The sequence below is a fragment of the Staurois parvus genome, unplaced genomic scaffold, assembly GCF_062004578.1.
Source record: "Staurois parvus isolate SC_StPar_1 unplaced genomic scaffold, SC_StPar_1.0 ptg002314l, whole genome shotgun sequence".
Taxonomy (NCBI): domain Eukaryota; kingdom Metazoa; phylum Chordata; class Amphibia; order Anura; family Ranidae; genus Staurois; species Staurois parvus.
The window spans coordinates 40,831-61,643 of NW_028320110.1; the positions used below are offsets into that span (position 1 = coordinate 40,831).

Here is a 20,813-nt window from a genome sequence, read left to right on the forward strand (position 1 = left end):
ACCCAACCAAACCTGACCCAACCCAACCAAACATGACCCAACACAACCAAACACAACTGAATACAATCCGACCCAACCAAACACGCCCCAACCTGACCCAACCAAACACGCCCCAACCTAACCCAACCAAATACGACCCGACCCAACCAAACACACCCCAACCCGACCCAAACCAACCAAACACACCCCAACCTGACCCAACCCAACCAAACACACCCCAACCTAACCCAATCAAACACGCCCCAACCTGACCCGACCCAACCAAAAACGCCCCAACCTGACCTGACCCAACCCAACCAAACACACCCCAACCTGACCCAACCAAACACAACCCGACCTGACCCAACCCAACCAAACATGCCCCAACCTGACTCAACCCAACCAAACCTTTCCCAACCCAACCAACCTGAATCAACCCAACCAAACCTGACCCAACCCAACCAAACATGACCCAACACAACCAAACACAACTGAACACAATCCGACCCAACCAAACACGACCCAACCTGACCCAACCCAACCAAATACGACACTACCCAACCAAACACAACCCAACCTGACCAACCCAACCAAACACAACCTGACCCAACCCAAACAAATACGACCCAACCTAACCCAAGCAAACACGACTCAACCCAAACACAACCTGACCCAACCCAACCAAACACAACCCGACCCAAACAAATACGTCCCAACCTAACCCAAGCAAACACGACTCAACCCTGACCCGACCCAACCCAACCAAAAACAACCCAACCTGCCCCAACACAACCAAACATGACCCAACCCAACCAAACACGACCCAACCTGACCCAACCAAACACGACCCAACCAACCAACCAAACACGACCCAACCTGACTCAACCCAACCAAACACGACCCAACCCAACCAACCAACCAAACACGACCCAACCTGACTCAACCCAACCAAACACGACCCAACCTGACTCAACCCAACCAAACACGACCCAACCAAACCTGACCCAACCCAACCAAACACGACCCAACCTGAACCAAACAAACAAGACCCAACCTGACACGACCCAACCTCTTTCTTTCTTTTTTCTCTTTTTTTTTCTTTTCTTTCTTTCTTTCTTTCTTTCTTTCTTTCTTTCTCTCTCTCTCTCTCTCTCTCTCTCTCTCTTTCTTTCTTTCTTTCTTTCAAATAAAGAAAAAATACCTAGATCAAGGTTTGATCTAGCGCAGTGCCAGGGTTAGTGTTTGAGTCAAGGTCAGGGTCAAAGGTCAGGAGTTTTTTTTTTAATTGGTGTCAGTGTGTTTCAGGTACAAAAAGACAACATGCACACTATTGTTTCTGGGCCGTACTACACCAATAACATACACATCTATGGTATCGCTGTGATCGTCAAGAGCTGGAAAATGTATTTTGGGTTGCTCTTTGGTGGTAGGTTATTGTAGTAAAAAGAAACACACAGCTAAATAAAAAAAAACATTTTTTTACTATTTTTGGCCAGTTTTCCTTTGATAATAAAAAAAAAATCAGGAGACATCCATTCCCATTTACCACCAAATGAAAGCTAGATTTGTCCTGAAAAAACCCCCCCCAAAAAGGTGGTATAATCCACGTGGATGTACGAAGTAGTTGCGGTGATATGTACGGTTTTACTAACACAGGTCAAAGTTGCAAGATTGTGCTTGAGCCCTGGTTCACACTGATGCTGTGCAGCATCAGAATCGCACCCCGTCCATGCGAACCGCTGCAGGTTTGCATGTTAAGTTAATGACACCCACAGAGCGGTCCGCAAAACGCCGTGCGATGTGCAGAATCGACTCTCATAGGTGTGAATACCCATGCGATCCGATTCTAGTGCGGACCCAAAAAAGGGTCCTGCACCTTTATGGTGCGGTGCAATTTGAACCATACAAAATGTACGCCTCCGATCGCACCGCACACAGATCGCATGTGATTCGCACAGGAATGCGGTGCGGTTAATGTGTGAATCACATGCGATATACCGAGCCGCATATATGTGAACCCGGGCTGAACATTGAAATCTGTTTTTTGTCCCGTAGGCGTGAAGGGGTTAATGACCCCTTAATCAGCCCCAGAACCTGTGTCAATAATATGTGTTCGGGTTTAAAGGGATGAGGTGGCCACCCTACAGCCTTTGTTAGCGGGGCCCATTTTGAGACCCCTAGCGGAGCCCATTTTGGGACCCCGCATACTCTGCAAGGACATCACAGAAAAAGAAGAAGAAAAAAAAAAAGGACAACGCACAAACAAAAATGCAAATCGGGTCATTTCAAATTTTCGCATCGCTCCTAAAGCTGCCATTGCAATCAATGCAGAGAGAGCAACTGCCAACAAACGGTTAACATGCTCCCAGGCATGTGATCTGTACAGCCTGGGCTGTCACGTGGCATCCTGATCACATGACCGGCTGATCACATGACCCACACTGCTTCCACGTCTGGCTGCTATGTGACCGTGTGGGAGAATCATGGAGATCACCTTCCAGCCCAGCGGTATGGTATATAGTCTGTATGTTACATTGTATATATAATCTGCTACTCCCAGCTGTATATATTCTGTATGTTACATTGTATATATAATCTGCTACTCCCAGCTGTATATATTCTGTATGTTACATTGTGTATATATAATATGCTACTCCCAGCTATATATATTCTGTATGTTACATTGTATATATAATATGCTACTCCCAGCTGTATATATTCTGTATATTGCATTTTAGGTATAGGGCTGCGTATTTTGGTGCCGGGGAACCCCCCGGTATAGCTGACCACGGACTGGATGTACTGCTACATACATACATACAGATACCTGCATACAGCCGCCTACCAGTCCGCATTTTTACTGCCCCCAACCGCCTTCCCCTTTATCTGCAGAGGTAGCAGCTTTGGGTGTACGCATGCCGTGGCTGCGATGATACCCCCTCCTGACGCTTTACTGTATCGCCTCCGCACCTCTGAAGAGGGATTCAAATGTGGATCGCTCTTCAAAGCTAGTGTGACCAAGCCCTTCTACAGAACTAAAGTGCTGCCAGAATGATGCTTGACACTGGCTGTATTGAAGAATAGTAACATTGTTGCAGCATGCAACCTATTAACCAGGACAATGTATCACTCGGTCAGAGTGTCTTGTGTTGCCTTCTCCACTGGTGTTGACTGTCGGCGGTCTGAGGCAGCCCGGTGGTGCTTTTTGGTAGGGCAGAGTTTGGAGAGGAAGTGAAATGTGTCTATGACTGTGCAGCAGTCTTCTCGAAACTGCGGCCTTGGAGCCAGAAGTGGTCCTTTGCTTGCCTTTATCAGGCCCTTGAGGTATTATTCCTGCCACTGACACCAATGATGGGACAATATTCCTCCCCCTGACACCAATGATGGGGCACTATTCCTCCCACTGACACCAATGATGGGGCTCTATTCCTCCCACTGACACCAATGATGGGGCTCTATTCCTCCCACTGACACCAATGATGGGGCTCTATTCCTCCCGCTGACACCAGTGATGGGGCACTGTTCCTCCCGCTGACACCAATGATGGGGCTCTATTCCTCCCACTGACACCAGTGATGGGGCACTGTTCCTCCCGCTGACACCAGTGATGGGGCACTGTTCCTCCCGCTGACTCCAATGATGGGGCACTGTTCCTCCCGCTGACACCAGTGCTGGGGCACTGTTCCTCCCGCTGACACCAGTGCTGGGGCACTGTTCCTCCCGCTGACACCAGTGCTGGGGCACTGTTCCTCCCGCTGACACCAGTGCTGGGGCCCTGTTCCTCCCGCTGACACCAGTGCTGGGGCCCTGTTCCTCCCGCTGACACCAGTGCTGGGGCCCTGTTCCTCCCGCTGACACCAGTGCTGGGGCCCTGTTCCTCCCGCTGACACCAGTGCTGGGGCCCTGTTCCTCCCCCTGACACCATTGATGGGGCCCTGTTCCTCCCACTGACACTGGGGCATTTTCTACTTCCACTGGCCATGGTTTGGCCCCCTCCAATGCTGACGGACAGTAAACTGGCCCTTTGTTTAGAGTTTGGAGACCCCTGCTGTAGACTGTTACTGTAATACTATAATAAGGGAAGGGGTTGGGCAGCCCACTCACTATGTTTTGGTGGTCCTACTCCTGCACATTTCATGTAAACATTGCCACGTGACACCTCCAACCTGCTGCACCCCCCCTACACCTATAGATGAAGTAGGGGGTGATTTGCATCTTTTGTGGAACTACAAGTCCTAGTATGTCCTGTCCATTCTGTAGCTAATTTTAAAGTCTAAGATTTCTCACCCCGCCCCTTTCAGGGTTCCCCTTTTTTTTTCCCAACCCCTTTACCCTGAAAATCCTGTCTGCATCTTTACTCTTTCAGTGCAAAGTGTCATGGGGACACTTCTTTGGGACCGTGTCACCTTGTGCACACAGGATGTCCTCAATCCTCTGGGTTTTAGATGCTGAGCATAGATCAGCGCAGGGGACCTGGTGTCACCTCCAAATGTCCATACAAGATCACCATGGTATCCCATCCAGTAACCCAGAATAGTCCACCGTACCATAAAAGAGAATCGGGGAAACTCACATGGTGTAAAACTGTGTATATCCTTTTCATTGTAAAAGCGTATATCTTTTACAAACTCTGTCCTGTGCATTTCATCGGGGGTGTGGGAGGGTGACGTCACCACGCACGCTGGAATTAGGAACTGGCCAGACTGACTCCAGGCATTTTTATTACAGTGGTTTGTAAAGGCAAAAGGTTCTTTACCTCCATGCCCCTCAGCCCCCCCTCCCCAATCCTTACCTAAGCCCCCTCCAATCCTGAGATCTTGAGCCTCAGCTTTATGGGGACTCCCCCTTCTCATTGCCTAAGACAGCAGCGGTAGCCCATTGGGTCCCGCTGCTGTCAATCGCAGCCAGTGAGCCATTGGCGAGAGAGCGGGGGCAGGGCCAGTTTAATGTGCCTTATGAATGCATAGAGCAGCGGCTTGGGAGAGAGCATGTAGTGGTGCCCCCAGTGCAATCGGCTTTCTCTGGGGGTGCTGCTCAAGGGGGAGGAGCAAGAGCACCACGGTAGACCCAAAAAGAACAGGATCGCTGCAGTTGTGTGCAAAACCACTGCACAGAGCAGGCAAGTATAGACATGTTTGTTGTGTTATTAAAAAAAAATAAAAAATGAAGCTTAAGGCCCCATGTACACGGGTTACTTCTGAACGATGGAAACCGACTGCTGGAAAATGGAGGTTAAAAAACGTCTGTTTAGTCATGTTTCTGCTCGTTTATGTGCGTTTGGAAATGTTTTTTAAAGATCAGCACAGGAGAACCTCCCAAATGCCCAGAATGCACTGAAAAGTGGTAAATTATTAACTATTTCAGAGAAATACAGAGAGTAGAAGCAGAGACAGCAGTATGTGTTGAGATTAGCTTAGGTGTGAGTTGACCTTCTTTTGTTTACAAGGGTGGGAGAGGTCTGAGGTGTGAATGGTCATTAACATATCTTTGGTTTACAGAGGTGGGAAAGGTGTCTGGTGGAGGGAGTCATTAAGGCCACCTGGCAGGGGGTCTTCATGAGGAGGTGTGAATGGTCATTAACATATCTTTTGTTTCCAAGGGTGGGAGAGGTCTGAGGTGTGAATTGGTTATTAACATATCTTTTGTTTCCAAGGGTGGGAGAGGTCTGAGGTGTGAATTGGTTATTAACATATCTTTTGTTTCCAAGGGTGGGAGAGGTCTGAGGTGTGAATTGGTCATTAACATATCTTTTGTTTCCAAGGGTGGGAGAGGTCTGAGGTGTGAATGGTCATTAACATATCTTTTGTTTCCAAGGGTGGGAGAGGTCTGAGGTGTGAATGGTCATTAACATATCTTTTGTTTCCAAGGGTGGGAGAGGTCTGAGGTGTGAATGGTCATTAACATATATTTTGTTTCCAAGGGCGGGAGAGGTCTGAGGTGTGAATTGGTTATTAACATATCTTTTGTTTCCAAGGGTGGGAGAGGTCTGAGGTGTGAATTGGTTATTAACATATCTTTTGTTTCCAAGGGTGGGAGAGGTCTGAGGTGTGAATTGGTCATTAACATATCTTTTGTTTCCAAGGGTGGGAGAGGTCTGAGGTGTGAATTGGTCATTAACATATCTTTTGTTTCCAAGGGTGGGAGAGGTCTGAGGTGTGAATTGGTCATTAACATATCTTTTGTTTCCAAGGGTGGGAGAGGTCTGAGGTGTGAATGGTCATTATAACATATCTTTGGTTTCCAAGGGTGGGAGAGGTCTGAGGTGTGAATGGTCATTAACATATCTTTTGTTTCCAAGGGTGGGAGAGGTCTGAGGTGTGAATTGGTCATTAACATATCTTTTGTTTCCAAGGGTGGGAGAGGTCTGAGGTGTGAATTGGTCATTAACATATCTTTTGTTTCCAAGGGTGGGAGAGGTCTGAGGTGTAAATTGGTCATTACAATATATGACAAGTTTGGTAGGAACATCCCGTGTTCAGTGTTTTTTTCCAATTTGAGTACCTTGAAAATGCTTTGCATGCATTTTTCATGATGAAAAAGGCTCTGGACAGGATCGGGAACTGGAAGAGTTAAAAAAAAATTTCAAACGCTTATAAACGCGATTTGCTGCGTTTAGCGTTTAAAACGCTGATAAAAAAATCGACTGCTGAACGCAAGTTTTCTGCGTTCAAACAAACAACTGTAAAGGACGACGTGTACACGGACACATAGGAGAACATTAGGGAGAGTTCAGGGGCTGCTGAAAAAAACGTTGAACAGCTCCTGAACGTCAGTTTATCAGCTGCAGTGTACATGGAGCCCTTAGTATCACTTTAAGTGCTTTTATATTTTAGATATACTACACTTTACAATAAAAGGATATACACAGTTTCACACGTTGTGAGTTTCCCCGATTCCCTTTTATGGCCCGATGGACTATTCTGGGCTACTGGATGGGATTCCATGGTGATCTTGTATGGACATTTGAAGGTGACACCAGGTCCCCCACAGACCATGTCGCAGCCTACATGGGCATAGGACTCTTTTTATATAAAGGCCCCAATTGTTCGGGGAAGAGTCCTCTTAACCTCAGGTGGTGGTACACTTTGGTTTTGCAAGCCTCTGGATCAGGGGCGGACTGACAACTCATGGGGCCCCCGGGCAATAAGGGATCATGGGGCCCCTGTGTCCTCGCCCCCCCCAAAAAAAGCCTATGAAAAAGCCAATGAAAGGTACCAGGGGCATCTCATGGGGCCCCCAACTGACCCTGGGCCCTTGGGCAGTGCCTGAGTGCTCGAATGGTCAGTCCGCCACTGCTCCAGATATACAAGATTTCTCTTCTCACATCGATGGATTTGGATTCAAGTATATTGGGACTGTTATTTTTTCCTTTTTACTTCTTATTCACTATAACACAATATTTGTTTGTTTTGGGTTTTTTTTGGTTAATCACCAAATCACATCACAATGTGAATTTATATACACTATATTTCCTCAAAGTATTGTCCTCGCCCTCCAATGTAGCCCTCTGTGGCCCCCCGAAGCCCTCTGAATGTGGCCCCCCGAAGCCCTCTGAATGTGGCCCCCCGAAGCCCTCTGAATGTGGCCCCCCGAAGCCCTCTGAATGTGGCCCCCCGAAGCCCTCTGAATGTGGCCCCCCGAAGCCCTCTGAATGTGGCCCCCCGAAGCCCTCTGAATGTGGCCCCCCGAAGCCCTCTGAATGTGGCCCTCTAAGGCCTCTGAATGTGGCCCTCTAAGCCCTCTGAGTGTGGCCCTCTGAATGTGGCCCTCCGAAGCCCTCTGAATGTGACCCTCCGAAGCCCTCTGAATGTGACCCTCCGAAGCCCTCTGAATGTGACCCCCCCCCAAGCCCTCTGAATGTGACCCCCCCCAAAAGCCCTCTGAATGTGACCCCCCCCCAAAGCCCTCTGAATGTGACCCTCCGAAGCCCTCTGAATGTGACCCTCCGAAGCCCTCTGAATGTGACCCCCCCCCAAAGCCCTCTGAATGTGACCCCCCCCCAAAGCCCTCTGAATGTGACCCCCCCCCGAAGCCCTCTGAATGTGGCCCCCCGAAGCCCTCTGAATGTGGCCCCCCGAAGCCCTCTGAATGTGGCCCTCTAAGCCCTCTGAGTGTGGCCCTCTGAATGTGGCCCTCCAAAACCCTCTGAATGTGACCCTCCGAAGCCCTCTGAATGTGACCCTCCGAAGCCCTCTGAATGTGACCCTCCGAAGCCCTCTGAATGTGACCCCCCCGAAGCCCTCTGAATGTGGCCCTCTAAGCCCTCTGAATGTGGCCCTCTAAGCCCTCTGAATGTGGCCCTCTAAGCCCTCTGAATGTGGCCCTCTAAGCCCTCTGAATGTGGCCCTCTAAGCCCTCTGAATGTGGCCCTCTAAGCCCTCTGAATGTGGCCCTCTAAGCCCTCTGAATGTGGCCCTCTAAGCCCTCTGAATGTGGCCCTCCTAAGCCCTCTGAATGTGGCCCTCCTAAGCCCTCTGAATGTGGCCCTCCTAAGCCCTCTGAATGTGGCCCTCCTAAGCCCTCTGAATGTGGCCCTCCTAAGCCCTCTGAATGTGGCCCTCTAAGCCCTCTGAATGTGGCCCTCTAAGCCCTCTGAATGTGGCCCTCTAAGCCCTCTGAATGTGGCCCTCTAAGCCCTCTGAATGTGGCCCTCTAAGCCCTCTGAATGTGGCCCTCTAAGCCCTCTGAATGTGGCCCTCTAAGCCCTCTGAATGTGGCCCTCTAAGCCCTCTGAATGTGGCCCTCTAAGCCCTCTGAATGTGGCCCTCTAAGCCCTCTGAATGTGGCCCTCTAAGCCCTCTGAATGTGGCCCTCTAAGCCCTCTGAATGTGGCCCTCTAAGCCCTCTGAATGTGGCCCTCTAAGCCCTCTGAATGTGGCCCTCTAAGCCCTCTGAATGTGGCCCTCTAAGCCCTCTGAATGTGGCCCTCTAAGCCCTCTGAATGTGGCCCTCTAAGCCCTCTGAATGTGGCCCTCTAAGCCCTCTGAATGTGACCCTCAAAGCCCTCTGAATGTGACCCTCCAAAGCCCTCTGAATGTGACCCTCCAAAGCCCTCTGAATGTGACCCTCCAAAGCCCTCTGAATGTGGCCCTCCGAAGCCCTCTGAATGTGGCTCTAGAAGCCCTCTGATGTGGCCCTCGACCTCAAACCAGGGAAGCAAACTTCTATTATATGCTGCAGGTTTTGTGCGCTTTCAGAAAGTACCCCACACCTGCAAGATATATATAATATAAGTTTTTAATGCAAAGCACAGCTGACCCGCAGGAACGTCGCAGGTGCACAGTGAAATGTGTTTTTACCCCCCCCCCTCCAACCACTGGCGCCAGGGCTCATAATAGCAATCCAACCCCATGCTCCCTCTCCCATTCTGTTTTAGACTTGGACAGGGGGACACGGCTGGGGGCGGCACATACGGGATCCATTCTCCTTCAAAATGGAAAATGTTCATTATGCTTTTCAAAATAAAAAAAATTTGAAATTCGGAACCATTTCATTTCACCTAAGTGGCCCTCGCTCTTCAAAATGTTGAGCAGTCCTGAGCTTAATTCCGGGGAGGAGGATGAGAAAAGCTGCTTTCATTGGCTTAAATGAAGGCTTTTGTTACCTCTCTCACATGCTTGGAGGACAACCTTGGACTTGGACAAGCTGCATCCCCTTTGACACATTCAGGCAGAGTTCAGCTCCTACTGTATGGTGATGAGTGCTGGGCTGTGGGTTTTGGACAGTCCGGGTTCACAAGGCTGTGGGAATGTGGTCTAAAACCAATGCCTTGGAACACCGGGCCTCCATTAGCGGTGGTTCTCCAGAGCAGTATATTTTGGTGTAATTGTTGGCAATCCAGTATTCCATCTTGTCCCCCCCCGTGTCACAGAACATCAACATATCCGCTATAACCCCCTCCATGATGACTGGGTGCTGGTCTCCGCTCACCGGATGAAGAGACCCTGGCAGGGGCAGCTGGAGAGTCCTCCACAGGAGAACATCCCCAGGAACGACCCCAAGAACCCGCTATGCCCTGGAGCCTGCAGAGCTGGAGGTCAGGTAATGGAGAGCAAGCCTCATTTATCCAAGTTTTCAAAGAAAGACTTGACTAGGGGTGGAAGAAATGCCAGGCAACAAATGTCTAAGGTTCAAATGATCACCTGGGAGATCATCACCATCAGCCAAAGCCAAGTGGCAAACAGGGCACACCTACATATATGAAAAAAGGGTCCTCCTCCACCAATCCCCTCTTTTCTAATGATACAAACAGAAATGCTGATCTATAATCAGCCCAAAACCAGTGGTGTCACTAGGGTTGGTGTCACCTGGTGCGGTAAAACATGTCACCTCCCCCTGCCTCAGCTTTGAATATACCCTGTTAGTATGTTGGGGGGTTGATGGATGAAGTGTAGCATGTCCGTATGTTGGGGGGGGGGGTGTTGAAATATACCATCTTAGTATGTAGGTGTGGGGGAGATGATTAATTAGGGGTGGTTGATAGAATGTACCATGTCCGTATTCAGGGGGGACTATGAATGAATTGTACCATGTCCCTGTATAGGGGAGTGATGGATGGAATGTCCCATGTCAGTATGTAGGGGGCTATGAATGGATTGTACCATGTCCCTGTATAGGGGAGTGATGGATGGAATGTACCATGTCAGTATGTAGGGGGCTATGAATGGATTGTACCATGTCCTGTATACGGGAGTGTTGGATGGAATGTACAATGTCCGTATTTAGGGGACTATGAATGGACTGTACCATGTCCCTGTATTGGGGAGTGATGGATGGAATGTACCATGTCCGTATTTAGGGGGACTATGAATGGACTGTACCATGTCCCAGTATAGGGGAGTGATGGATGGAATGTACCATGTCCATATTCAGGGGGACTATGAATGGATTGTACCATGTCCCTGTATAGGGAGTGATGGATGGAATGTACCATGTCAGTATGTAGGGGGCTATGAATGGATTGTACCATGTCCCTGTATACGGGAGTGTTGGATGGAATGTACAATGTCCGTATTTAGGGGGACTATGAATGGACTGTACCATGTCCCTGTATTGGGGAGTGATGGATGGAATGTACCATGTCCGTATTTAGGGGGACTATGAATGGACTGTACCATGTCTCAGTATAGGGGAGTGATGGATGGAATGTACCATGTCCATATTCAGGGGACTATGAATGGACTGTACCATGTCCCTGTATTGGGGAGTGATGGATGGAATGTACCATGTCAGTATGCAGGGGGCTATGAATGGATTATACCATGTCCCTGTATAGGGGAGTGATGGATGGAATGTACCATGTCAGTATGTAGGGGGCTATGAATGGATTATACCATGTCCCTGTATAGGGGAGTGATGGATGGAATGTACCATGTCAGTATGTAGGGGGCTATGATTGGATTACACCATGTCCCTGTATAGGGGAGTGATGGATGGAATGTACCATGTCAGTATGCAGGGGGCTATGAATGGATTGTACCATGTCCCTGTATAGGGAGTGATGGATGGAATGTACCATGTCAGTATGTAGGGGTGCAGTAGAGGAGGTTTGGAATTCCCCATGTCTTAGTGACGTCACGGACAGGTGGGGCAGGAGATGGATGTCTCCCATTGTGCTAGAGAAGGAAAAACACAGCACACACACAACATTCTATCTCTCTCTGGTCTTTTCTCTGAGCTCCAGAACACAAGCACCAGAAATCCTCATCCGATCCTCTCCACACACTCTGACCCGAGTCTCTGCCTCCTGTTCCCCCTTCATGGGCAGAAATATGGCTATCTTTCTGGCTCCCCCTATAGGATGAATGGGTGTTGGACTCCAGAAACATGGCGGCTCATCCCAGCCAGGGATCCTGGCCTTCCCTGAGCTGAAGTGGACACTGAATAGGTGTCACCCCTCTGGTGGGTGTCACCTGGGTGCGGTTTGCGCCCGCATAGCGATCCCACTGTCCAAAACTCAACAGATTGAAGCAGATGTTCTGCAGTCAGATGCTGACTTTGTGTAGTATGACCAGGGCTACCACTAGGTGAACTAGACAGCCACCTAGGGTGCTACTACCTCCTAGGGCACAGCCACCAACGTTGGTTTCCCTACTAGCCGCCATGGCTGGATCTAGGGATTGAAGGAAGAGGATTGGTGCTGGGAGGGGGATTGGGGGATTTGTGCTAGGAGATGGGGATTTGTGTTAGGAAGGGGGATAGAGGGGAAATTTGTGCTAGAAGGGGGGGATTGGGAGGGGTTGTGCTAGGTGGGGGGAATTGGGTGGGAAGGAAGGATTTGTGCTGGGAAGTATACTTTGGAGGGGGTTGAGCTAGGAGGAGCGATTTAGGGGGATTTAAATTTCAGGGGAAAGAGAATGTGATTTTTTTTTTTTTTTTTTTTGGGGGGGGTTTATGCTAGGAGAGGGGGATTTGTGTTAGGAAGGGGGATAGGGGAGAAAATTGTGCTAGGAGGGGAAGATTGGGAGGAGAGGAAGGATTTGTGCTGGGAAGTATACTTTTGGAGGGTGTTGTGCTAGGAGGAGCGATTTAGGGGGATTTAAATTTGAGGGGAAGGAGAATGTGATTTTTTTTTTTTTTTGGGAGGGGGGGTTCCGATAGGAGGGAAGTCCGGGGGGGGGATTGCTAGTAGGAAGGGGGATAGGGGAGAAAATTGGGCTAGAAGGGGGGATTGGGAGGGGTTGTGCTAGGAGGGGGGAATTGGGTGGGAAGGAAGGATTTGTGCTGGGAAGTATACTTTGGAGGGGGTTGTGCTAGGAGAAGCGATTTGGGGGGATTTAAATTTGAGGGGAAGGAGAATGTGATTTTTTTTTTTTTGGGGGGGGGGGGTTCCGTTAGCAGGGAAGTCCGGGGAGGGGGGGAATGCTAGGAGGATGGATTTGGGGGGGGGATTTATGCTAGGACGGGGGATAGGGGAGAAAATTGTGCTAGGAGGGGGGGATTGGGAAGGGAGGACGGATTTGTGCTGGGAAGTATACTTTGGAGGGGGTTGTGCTATGAGGAGCGATTTAGGGGGATTTAAATTTGAGGGGAAAGAGAATGTTTTTTTTTTTTTTTATGGGGGGTTTGTGTTAGGAGGGAAGATCGGGGGGGGGGATTGCAAGGAGGATGGATTTGGGGGGGGGGGGATTTATGCTAGGACTGGGGATAGGGGAGAAAATTGTGCTAGGAGGGGGGATTGGGAGGGGAGGAAGGATTTGTGCTTGGAAGTATACTACTTTGAAGGGTGTTTTGCTAGGAAGAGCAATTTAGGGGGTTTAAATTTGAGGGGGAAAAGCCATGTGATTTTTTTTTTTTTGGGTGGGGGGGTTGTGTTAGGAGGGAAGATTGGGGGGGGGGGGGATTGCTAGGAGGGGAGATTTTGGGGGGTGGGGGATTTATGCTAGGAGAGGGGGATTTTTTTGTTAGGAAGGGGGATAGGGGAGAAAATTGTGCTGGGAAGTATACTTTGGAGGGGGTTGTGCTAGGAGGAGCGATTTAGGGGGGTTTAAATTTGAGGGGAATGAGAATGTGTGATTTGTTTTTTTAAGTTTTTTTTTTTTTTGGGGGGGGGGTTGGGTTTATTAAGTGGCTGATCTCACCTAGGGTGCAAAATAGACTAGCACTGGCCCTGAGTATAACCTGGGTTGCAGTCATTTGCACCAAGAATCTCATTGGTTGGCTGTAGGTCACATGTCAGCATGGCCTAGGTGACATTTTAACATCATGTAAGCCTTCCTCCCCGGAACTGACAGACAAATAACACAACAATCATCATCATAAAAAATGGTTTCCAATAAATGTGTTCAGTACACAAATACTATAATGCTGAGGCAGACATGGGGGGTCTCCTGAGTGACAGAAGAACCATCTGTTGGTTCCTTGAAAAACTCAAGCCAGCATACCTGTTCTTATCTGGTAAACACATGGGGGGGGGGGATTTACTAAAACTGGAGAGTGCGAAATCTGGTGCAGCTCTGCATGGGAGCCAATCAGCTTCTCAGCTTGGTCAATTAAGCCTAGACAACAAAACCTGGAAGCTGATTGGTTTCCGCAGCAGATTCGCTTTCTCCAGTTTTAGTAAATAAACGCCATTGCTAGCTGTTCGGAGTTATTCATTTTCTTCTTCTCCTCTGGGTTTAGGTAAATCCTGATTACAAGGGGACGTTTGTCTTTGAAAATGACTTCCCTGCCCTGCAACCAGATGCCCCAGAGCCAGGTGAGTCTGACTCAGCTGTGACCACAGCTTTAAATAGAGGAGGCAGGATGGTCAGCGAGGGGCGAGGAGGTGGGGTGGCCAGCGAGGGAAGAGGAGGTGGGGTGGCCAGCGAGGGAAGAGGAGGTGGGGTGGTCAGCGAGGGGAGAGGAGGTGGGGTGGTCAGCGAGGGGAGAGGAGGTGGGGTGGTCAGCGAGGGGAGAGGAGGTGGGGTGGTCAGCGAGGGGAGAGGAGGTGGGGTGGTCAGCGAGGGGAGAGGAGGTGGGGTGGTCAGCGAGGGGAGAGGAGGTGGGGTGGTCAGCGAGGGGAGAGGAGGTGGGGTGGCCAGCGAGGGAAGAGGAGGTGGGGTGGCCAGCGAGGGAAGAGGAGGTGGGGTGGTCAGCGAGGGAAGAGGAGGTGGGGTGGTCAGCGAGGGAAGAGGAGGTGGGGTGGCCAGCGAGGGGAGAGGAGGTGGGGTGGCCAGCGAGGGGAGAGGAGGTGGGGTGGCCAGCGAGGGGAGAGGAGGTGAGGTGGCCAGCGAGGGGAGAGGAGGTGGGTGGTCAGCGAGGGAAGAGGAGGAGGGTGGCCAGCGAGGGGAGAGGTGGTGGGGTGGCCAGCAAAGGGAGAGGAGGTGGGGTGGCCAGCGAGGGGAGAGGAGGTGGGGTGGCCAGCGAGGGGAGAGGAGGTGGGGTGGCCAGCGAGGGGAGAGGGCTGGGGTGGCCAGCGAGGGGCTGGGGTGGCCAGCGAGGGGAGAGGGGCTGGGGTGGCCAGCGAGGGGAGAGGGGCTGGGGTGGCCAGCGAGGGGAGAGGGGCTGGAGTGGCCAGCGAGGGGAGAGGGGCTGGAGTGGCCGGAGAGGGGCTGGGGTGGCCAGCGAGGGTGCCATGGTGGTTCTGCTACTACAGCCATGTCTCTTTCCTTACTGACCACCCCACATCTTTTTTCCCTGCCTGACCAACCGCTTCCTTCCCTCGCTGACCACCACCAGCTCCTCTCCCCTCGCTGACCACCACCAGCTCCTCTCCCCTCGCTGACCACCACCAGCTCCTCTCCCCTCGCTGACCACCCCAGCTCCTCTCCTCTCCTCTCTCCAGCGAGGGGAGCTGGGGTGACCAGCATGGGAAGAGGAGCTGGGTAGGTCAGGCAGGGAAAAAAGATGTGGGGTGGTCAATAAGGAAAGAGGAGACATGGTTGTAGTGGTGGAACCACCAGGGCCCTGGCATTCCGCCACCATCGCAGTGCCCCAAGAGGGCAGGAGGGGGCCTGCTGAAGAACAAGTGAAAGGGTCCCACTGTAGGACACAAGGCTCGGCTCACTCTGCTGCAACCCCAAAGTCCTGTGACTTATTTGTAACTTGCTTACGATTTCCTTGGGTCTTTTGTGATTCAACATCGCAGTCTGTGGCACTCAAATTACACCAAAGTTGCAGAAAAGTAGTGCAAACCCTTTTTTTTTTTTCTTTTTTTTTTTTTTTTTTGTCTTTGCAACTTGAGTCACATTGGGCCCAGCAACCGGAGTAAAGGGCCCTCAGGATCAGTGGGAAGGGCCCTGGGCTGAAAGGGTAGTGCCCCGGAATGATGGAAAGGACCCCAGGGCCGATGGAAAGGGCCCTGGTAGTCAGGGGGTTTCTTGCACCGCGGCACTGAAGGTTCTAGTTACACCTCCTGCATGATGGTCAGTGAGGGAAGAGAGGGTGGGTGGTATAGCAGCAAAGAGGAGGTAGTGGTCGGAGATGGAAAAGGAGGTGGGGTGATCAATGAGGGAAGAGGAGATGGTGTGGTGAGCGAGGGAAGAGGCGATGGTGTGGTCAGCGAGGGAAGAGGAGATGGTGTGGTCAGCGAGGGAAGAGGAGATGGTGTGGTCAGCGAGGGAAGAGGAGATGGTGTGGTCAGCGAGGGAAGAGGAGATGGTGTGGTCAGCGAGGGAAGAGGAGATGGTGTGGTCAGTGAGTGAAGCCGAGGTGAGTTGGTCAGTGAAGGATGAGAAGATGGAGTGGTCGGTGAGGAAATAGTAGGTGGGATCGTCAAGGGGGGAAGAAAATTAAGGTGATCAGTAAAGGGGAAAAAAGGTAGGGCGATCAATGGAGGAAGAGGAGGTGAGTGTGGAGGAGATTTGGTACTCGGCAGCTAAAGATAAAGGCGGTCGGGGAGGGAAGAGGTAGTGAGGTATTCAATGGACGTTTGTTTGTTCCCTAGGTCCCAGCAACCACCCCCTACTGCAAGCAAAATCTGCACGTGGCGTTTGGTAATATTGTTAAATTGGTGGTCTGTCATTATATTAATCAGCCTGTCGGTGGGTTTGCCAGTAGTTTGAGCCAATCAGGATGTGTTGTGTTGAAGAGTGCTGCCAATCTACCATGTTGGAGAAGGTTGTCATTGGGGGGGGTTCAGGCAACACTGGCCACAAATGTGGTTTTGACTGTTTGTCTGGAGTTGTGTATTTGGTAAGTATGCTCCTCACCCGCCATAGACTTCCTTCAGCTGCCTTCCTGCATAGTATAGTTTTTCTTTCTCATCCATTGAGGAACACAGGAAGTCTTGAACCCCCAGATTATACTGCCACCCACAGGAGGAGTGGACACCAGCAAACAAAAAAATCTGTAAACCAGCCCAGGAAATCCCCTCCTAGTCCTAGTATGCCTCAGTTTATTGCTAGTGTCCCAGGAGGATGGACGTCTTTTCTTCATCTCTTCAGCTATAATTTTGGTAGCATTTTTTGGGGGTCTTGTTCGATTTTTCTACATTTTACATTTTTCTACTTTTTTAGTTATTCACTGTGGTTGTCCTAAACCTGACTAGACTGGATGATGCGGGGATAGCCTGAAATTGAACTTTGGGCACCGGGTTCTGAATGGGGTGCTTTCCAGACTACGTCTGGGTAAAGTTGACTGTGGAACACTTTCCAGGTCCAGATCTGCTGGCATCCCAAGATTCCCTTGAGTGCTGATGTCATCAGTTGGGTGCAATGCTATGAGTGTGGTCTGCACGCACTTTTCCAACATTCAGCGTTGAAGACGTGCCTCCACACTCTGCTTAGCAAATCCATGTGGAATTTTGATCCAAAGTGGTCACCTCCAGCCATCCAAACCCATACCGAATACCAGCTGTTTGGGTTTCTTGAGTACTGGAGGCCTTACCCTAAGCCTACACGTTGCTTTTCCACCACATAGCTGCTGATTCAAGACACGGGGGGCACAGTCCCGCTATACTGGGTGCCCCCCCTCACTTTCTACTAATGGCTGTGAGGTTGCCTTCAATGCCCCTACTGTCTTCGGCAGCCTAAAGTCATGCTGCCCTTTGCTCTCAGAGCCTATTCCATCCTCTTTAGTTCTGTTGCATATGGCAGCAGTCTCTTCCCGATTGGTTGAGGTCTTTACTACTACCATGCAACACTTGATGGCCCAAATCATCCAGTCACGTGCTGACTTGGATCGCAGAGCCCACGGGCACTCTTGTATATCTGATTTGCACACAGCGTTAGAGGCTTCCAAGCCATTGACCACAGGGACTCTGCCTGATTCTGAGTTGCTCCAGTCCCTAATTGAAGAGTGAACCTGAGGAATTCCAGTGTACTTCTATTACTTCCAAATTAAAGGAGAATGTTGGGACCTTTAATGATGCACTCTGAAATGTGAGGATCAGGCTGTTGCTTCTTCCATTGCTCCTCCAGAAGTGTCACCACAACACGAGAAGCAGATGGGATCTTGTCCTGGTCAGAACTTCACGTCCCAGCCTTGTTAGCTATGCATCTTTCAGGTGTAGACTGTTGGCACCACTGGACCTAGATAAGCGGTCCCTACACCTGGTTTTAGGACCTGTGTCACCTATTTTGGACCTTCTGGCCTTCAGGTTCAACAACAAACTAGCCGGATATAGGGATCCTCCAGTGGATGCCCTGCGATCGGTGGGATCTTCTCACTGGTCAGCACGGTCATGTGGTGTTGCTGACCAATGAGCGCTTGTCACTGTGACCGTTCTGATGGATAATCGCTCTGGGACTGTGTGCTGCGCATTCGGTGTATGGACCACTACACCGTCAGCATGTGGCAGCACAGCTGCTATGGCAGCGGGGTCCAGAGGGGTGGCAAGGATATTTGGAGACAGAGCTGCTGTTAGAAATCACAGGGCCCCATGCAGCCTACATGACAGGGCCCCTCCCGTTCGAAAATATCACCTGCCCTGTTGGAGAGGCTTTGGTGAAATATCAGGGGTCTAAATAGATCCCTGATGTCTCACATTTGAGACAGAGAAGGGGACTGAGGACATAGTCATCAGTCCCTCTCTCTTCAGCCTCAGCTGCACTGGACAATGAATGAATCGGAAGCTCACTAAGGCTTTCCACAAACCCAAGCATAGTTAACACAGTTTACTATGCTTCAGTGATGAATGGATACAAGAGCAATCTGTACCGATTGTGGAAATGGACACATATTTACCGCCCCCACTCCCACAGCAGCCGGTGGGAGAGGTGGGAAGCCAGCAGCGCTGCAAAGGAGGGGCACATGGGGGGCCCAACAGCAGGTGGAAGGGGGTGTAGATCCTAGAACTGACTCCCCTGCAGCGCAGATGGAGGGATAAATTTGAAGAGAAGCTGTCATCCAGCCGTCCATCTCGGCAGGTGCCAAGGCCCCCATTTTTGAACTGATGGGGCCCAGTACCTATCCTGTAGGTGGCAGTGTTTAAGGTTTAAGACTTCCTGTGTCCCCAATGGACTCCAAAGAAAACTATTTTACACCGAGAATAAAAATCCTAATATTAGGAAGTGATAGGCAAGGAAGTTAGGACTGGAGCTCTCACTAGGATTGATCCAACACTGATGAGCCTTTATTTCTGCCCAGCCAGGTGATGTGTTTCCACCCCTGGTCAGATATCACTCTCCCTCTGATGACCACCCAGGAAGTCCGAGCTGTGATTGACAAGTGGGCAGAGATAAACAATGACTTGGGGGCCACGTACCCCTGGGTTCAGGTGAGTGGTAACGCTTGGTAAAAAGTCAACCTACCTAATAATGTTGGAGGGGAATGGAACCCCATATTTTCACTGAACAGGTGATGCAATGTTATTCATTATTATACAGTATTTATATAGCACCAAAGGATTTGCTCAGCACTGTACAATAGCAAGGGGGACAGAACATGAGACAGTACAGTACAATACAATACACGAGGGGTTCGAGGGCCCTGCTCCTTGGAGCTTACAATCTAGGAGGGAGGGGGTAGTGGTACAGGAGGAAGTGCCTGTGGGGGATGGAGTGGTGGGAGGAGTGGAGGAGATCGGTTGTTAGGTGAGGGTGGGGTAGGCTTCCCTGAAGAGATGTGTTTTCAGGGAGCGCCTGAAGGTGAGGAGGGTAGGTGACAGTCTGATGGATTGGGGTAGGGAGTTCCAGAGGATGGGGGAAGTCCTGGAGAAGTCCTGGAGTTGGGTGTGGGAGAGGAGACCAGGGAGCTAGAGAGTAGGAGGTCCTGTGAACAGTAATTACCTGGAATCCCAGGGGCTTACTGCAAATCATGGAAACAGACCCAATTGCAAGGTTTCATTTGTGTACAGTGTTGCATGACTGCACAATTGTCAGTTAAAGTAGTGCAGTGCAGAATAGCAAAAAAAAAAAAAAAGCCCTGGTCACGAAGGGGGTAAAAACCTTCCTTCGCTGAAGTGGGTAAATGTTGCCATTTGGCTGCATGATTCCAGTGGAAGAGGACCGGGCAACTGGTGTTTGGGAATAACTGGCCAATCAGTAGTTCTGCCTGAGATTGGGGTCTGTTTTTGGAATCGAAAAATATCAAGCAGACTACAGGTTCGCTAAAAAGCAGGCAAACCACCCAAACAAGGTCATACTACACATTGGTTATGGTGATCTGCGTCAACGTTTGGCATCATCTATCCCTTGAGGATACCTCTGATGAGGTCTACCTACCTGCCGGAATCTTCCTTGTAGATTTGAAGTTTTTAACTTTCATTTCCAGATCTTTGAAAACAAAGGAGAAATGATGGGATGTTCAAACCCTCACCCACACTGCCAGGTACGCTGCACTGCTGTCACCTAGTGGACAATTTAGCTAACTGTAGGACTTTCTCATTGTGAGTGTTTTTTCCTATTTTAAAAACTTATTGAAAACTTAAAAAAAAAAATCTAAATTTCTTAAGAAAAAAAAAAATCAGTTGTATCATTTTATTTCTCCTATAGATATGGGCAAGTAATTTCCTTCCAAACGAGGCTCAGACAGAGGACCGGACACAGCGAGAATACCTCCGGACACATGGGACCCCCATGTTATTGGAGTACGGGAGGCTGGAGGAGAAGAGCAAGGTCTGGTCCTATATACTGCATGGATACATTAGAAATGTGTCAGCTTCTGCTCTAGGGCTCTCTCTTTCTTTCTTTCTTTCTTTCTTTCTTTCTCTTTTCTCTTTCTTTCTTTTTTCTCTTTCTTTCTTTCTTTCTTTCTTTCTTTTCTCTTTTCTTTCTTTCTTTCTTTCTTTCTTTCTTTCTTTCTCTTTCTTTCTTTCTTTCTTTTCTCTTTCTTTCTTTCTTTTCTCTTTCTTTCTTTCTTTTCTCCTTTCTTTCTTTCTTTCTTTCTTTCTTTTTTTTCTCCTGTCTTTCTTTCTTTTTTCTCCTGTCTTTCTTTTTTTCTCCTGTCTTTTCTTTCTTTTTCTCCTGTCTTTC

At 49.8% G+C, this 20,813-nt stretch overlaps 1 protein-coding gene across 1 annotated transcript; it reads left to right on the plus strand.

The window, feature by feature from the left end:
- Positions 1-2,345: 2,345 nt before the first annotated feature.
- On the plus strand, positions 2,346-20,456 carry GALT (galactose-1-phosphate uridylyltransferase; the record flags this gene model as incomplete). Its single annotated transcript, XM_089665740.1, has 7 exons — positions 2,346-2,487; positions 9,851-10,020; positions 14,101-14,176; positions 16,346-16,394; positions 18,988-19,117; positions 20,113-20,169; positions 20,334-20,456. Coding segments are annotated over exons 1-7 (630 nt in total), but the record flags the coding sequence as incomplete, so codon positions are not given.
- Between the last annotated feature and the right edge of the window lie 357 nt (positions 20,457-20,813).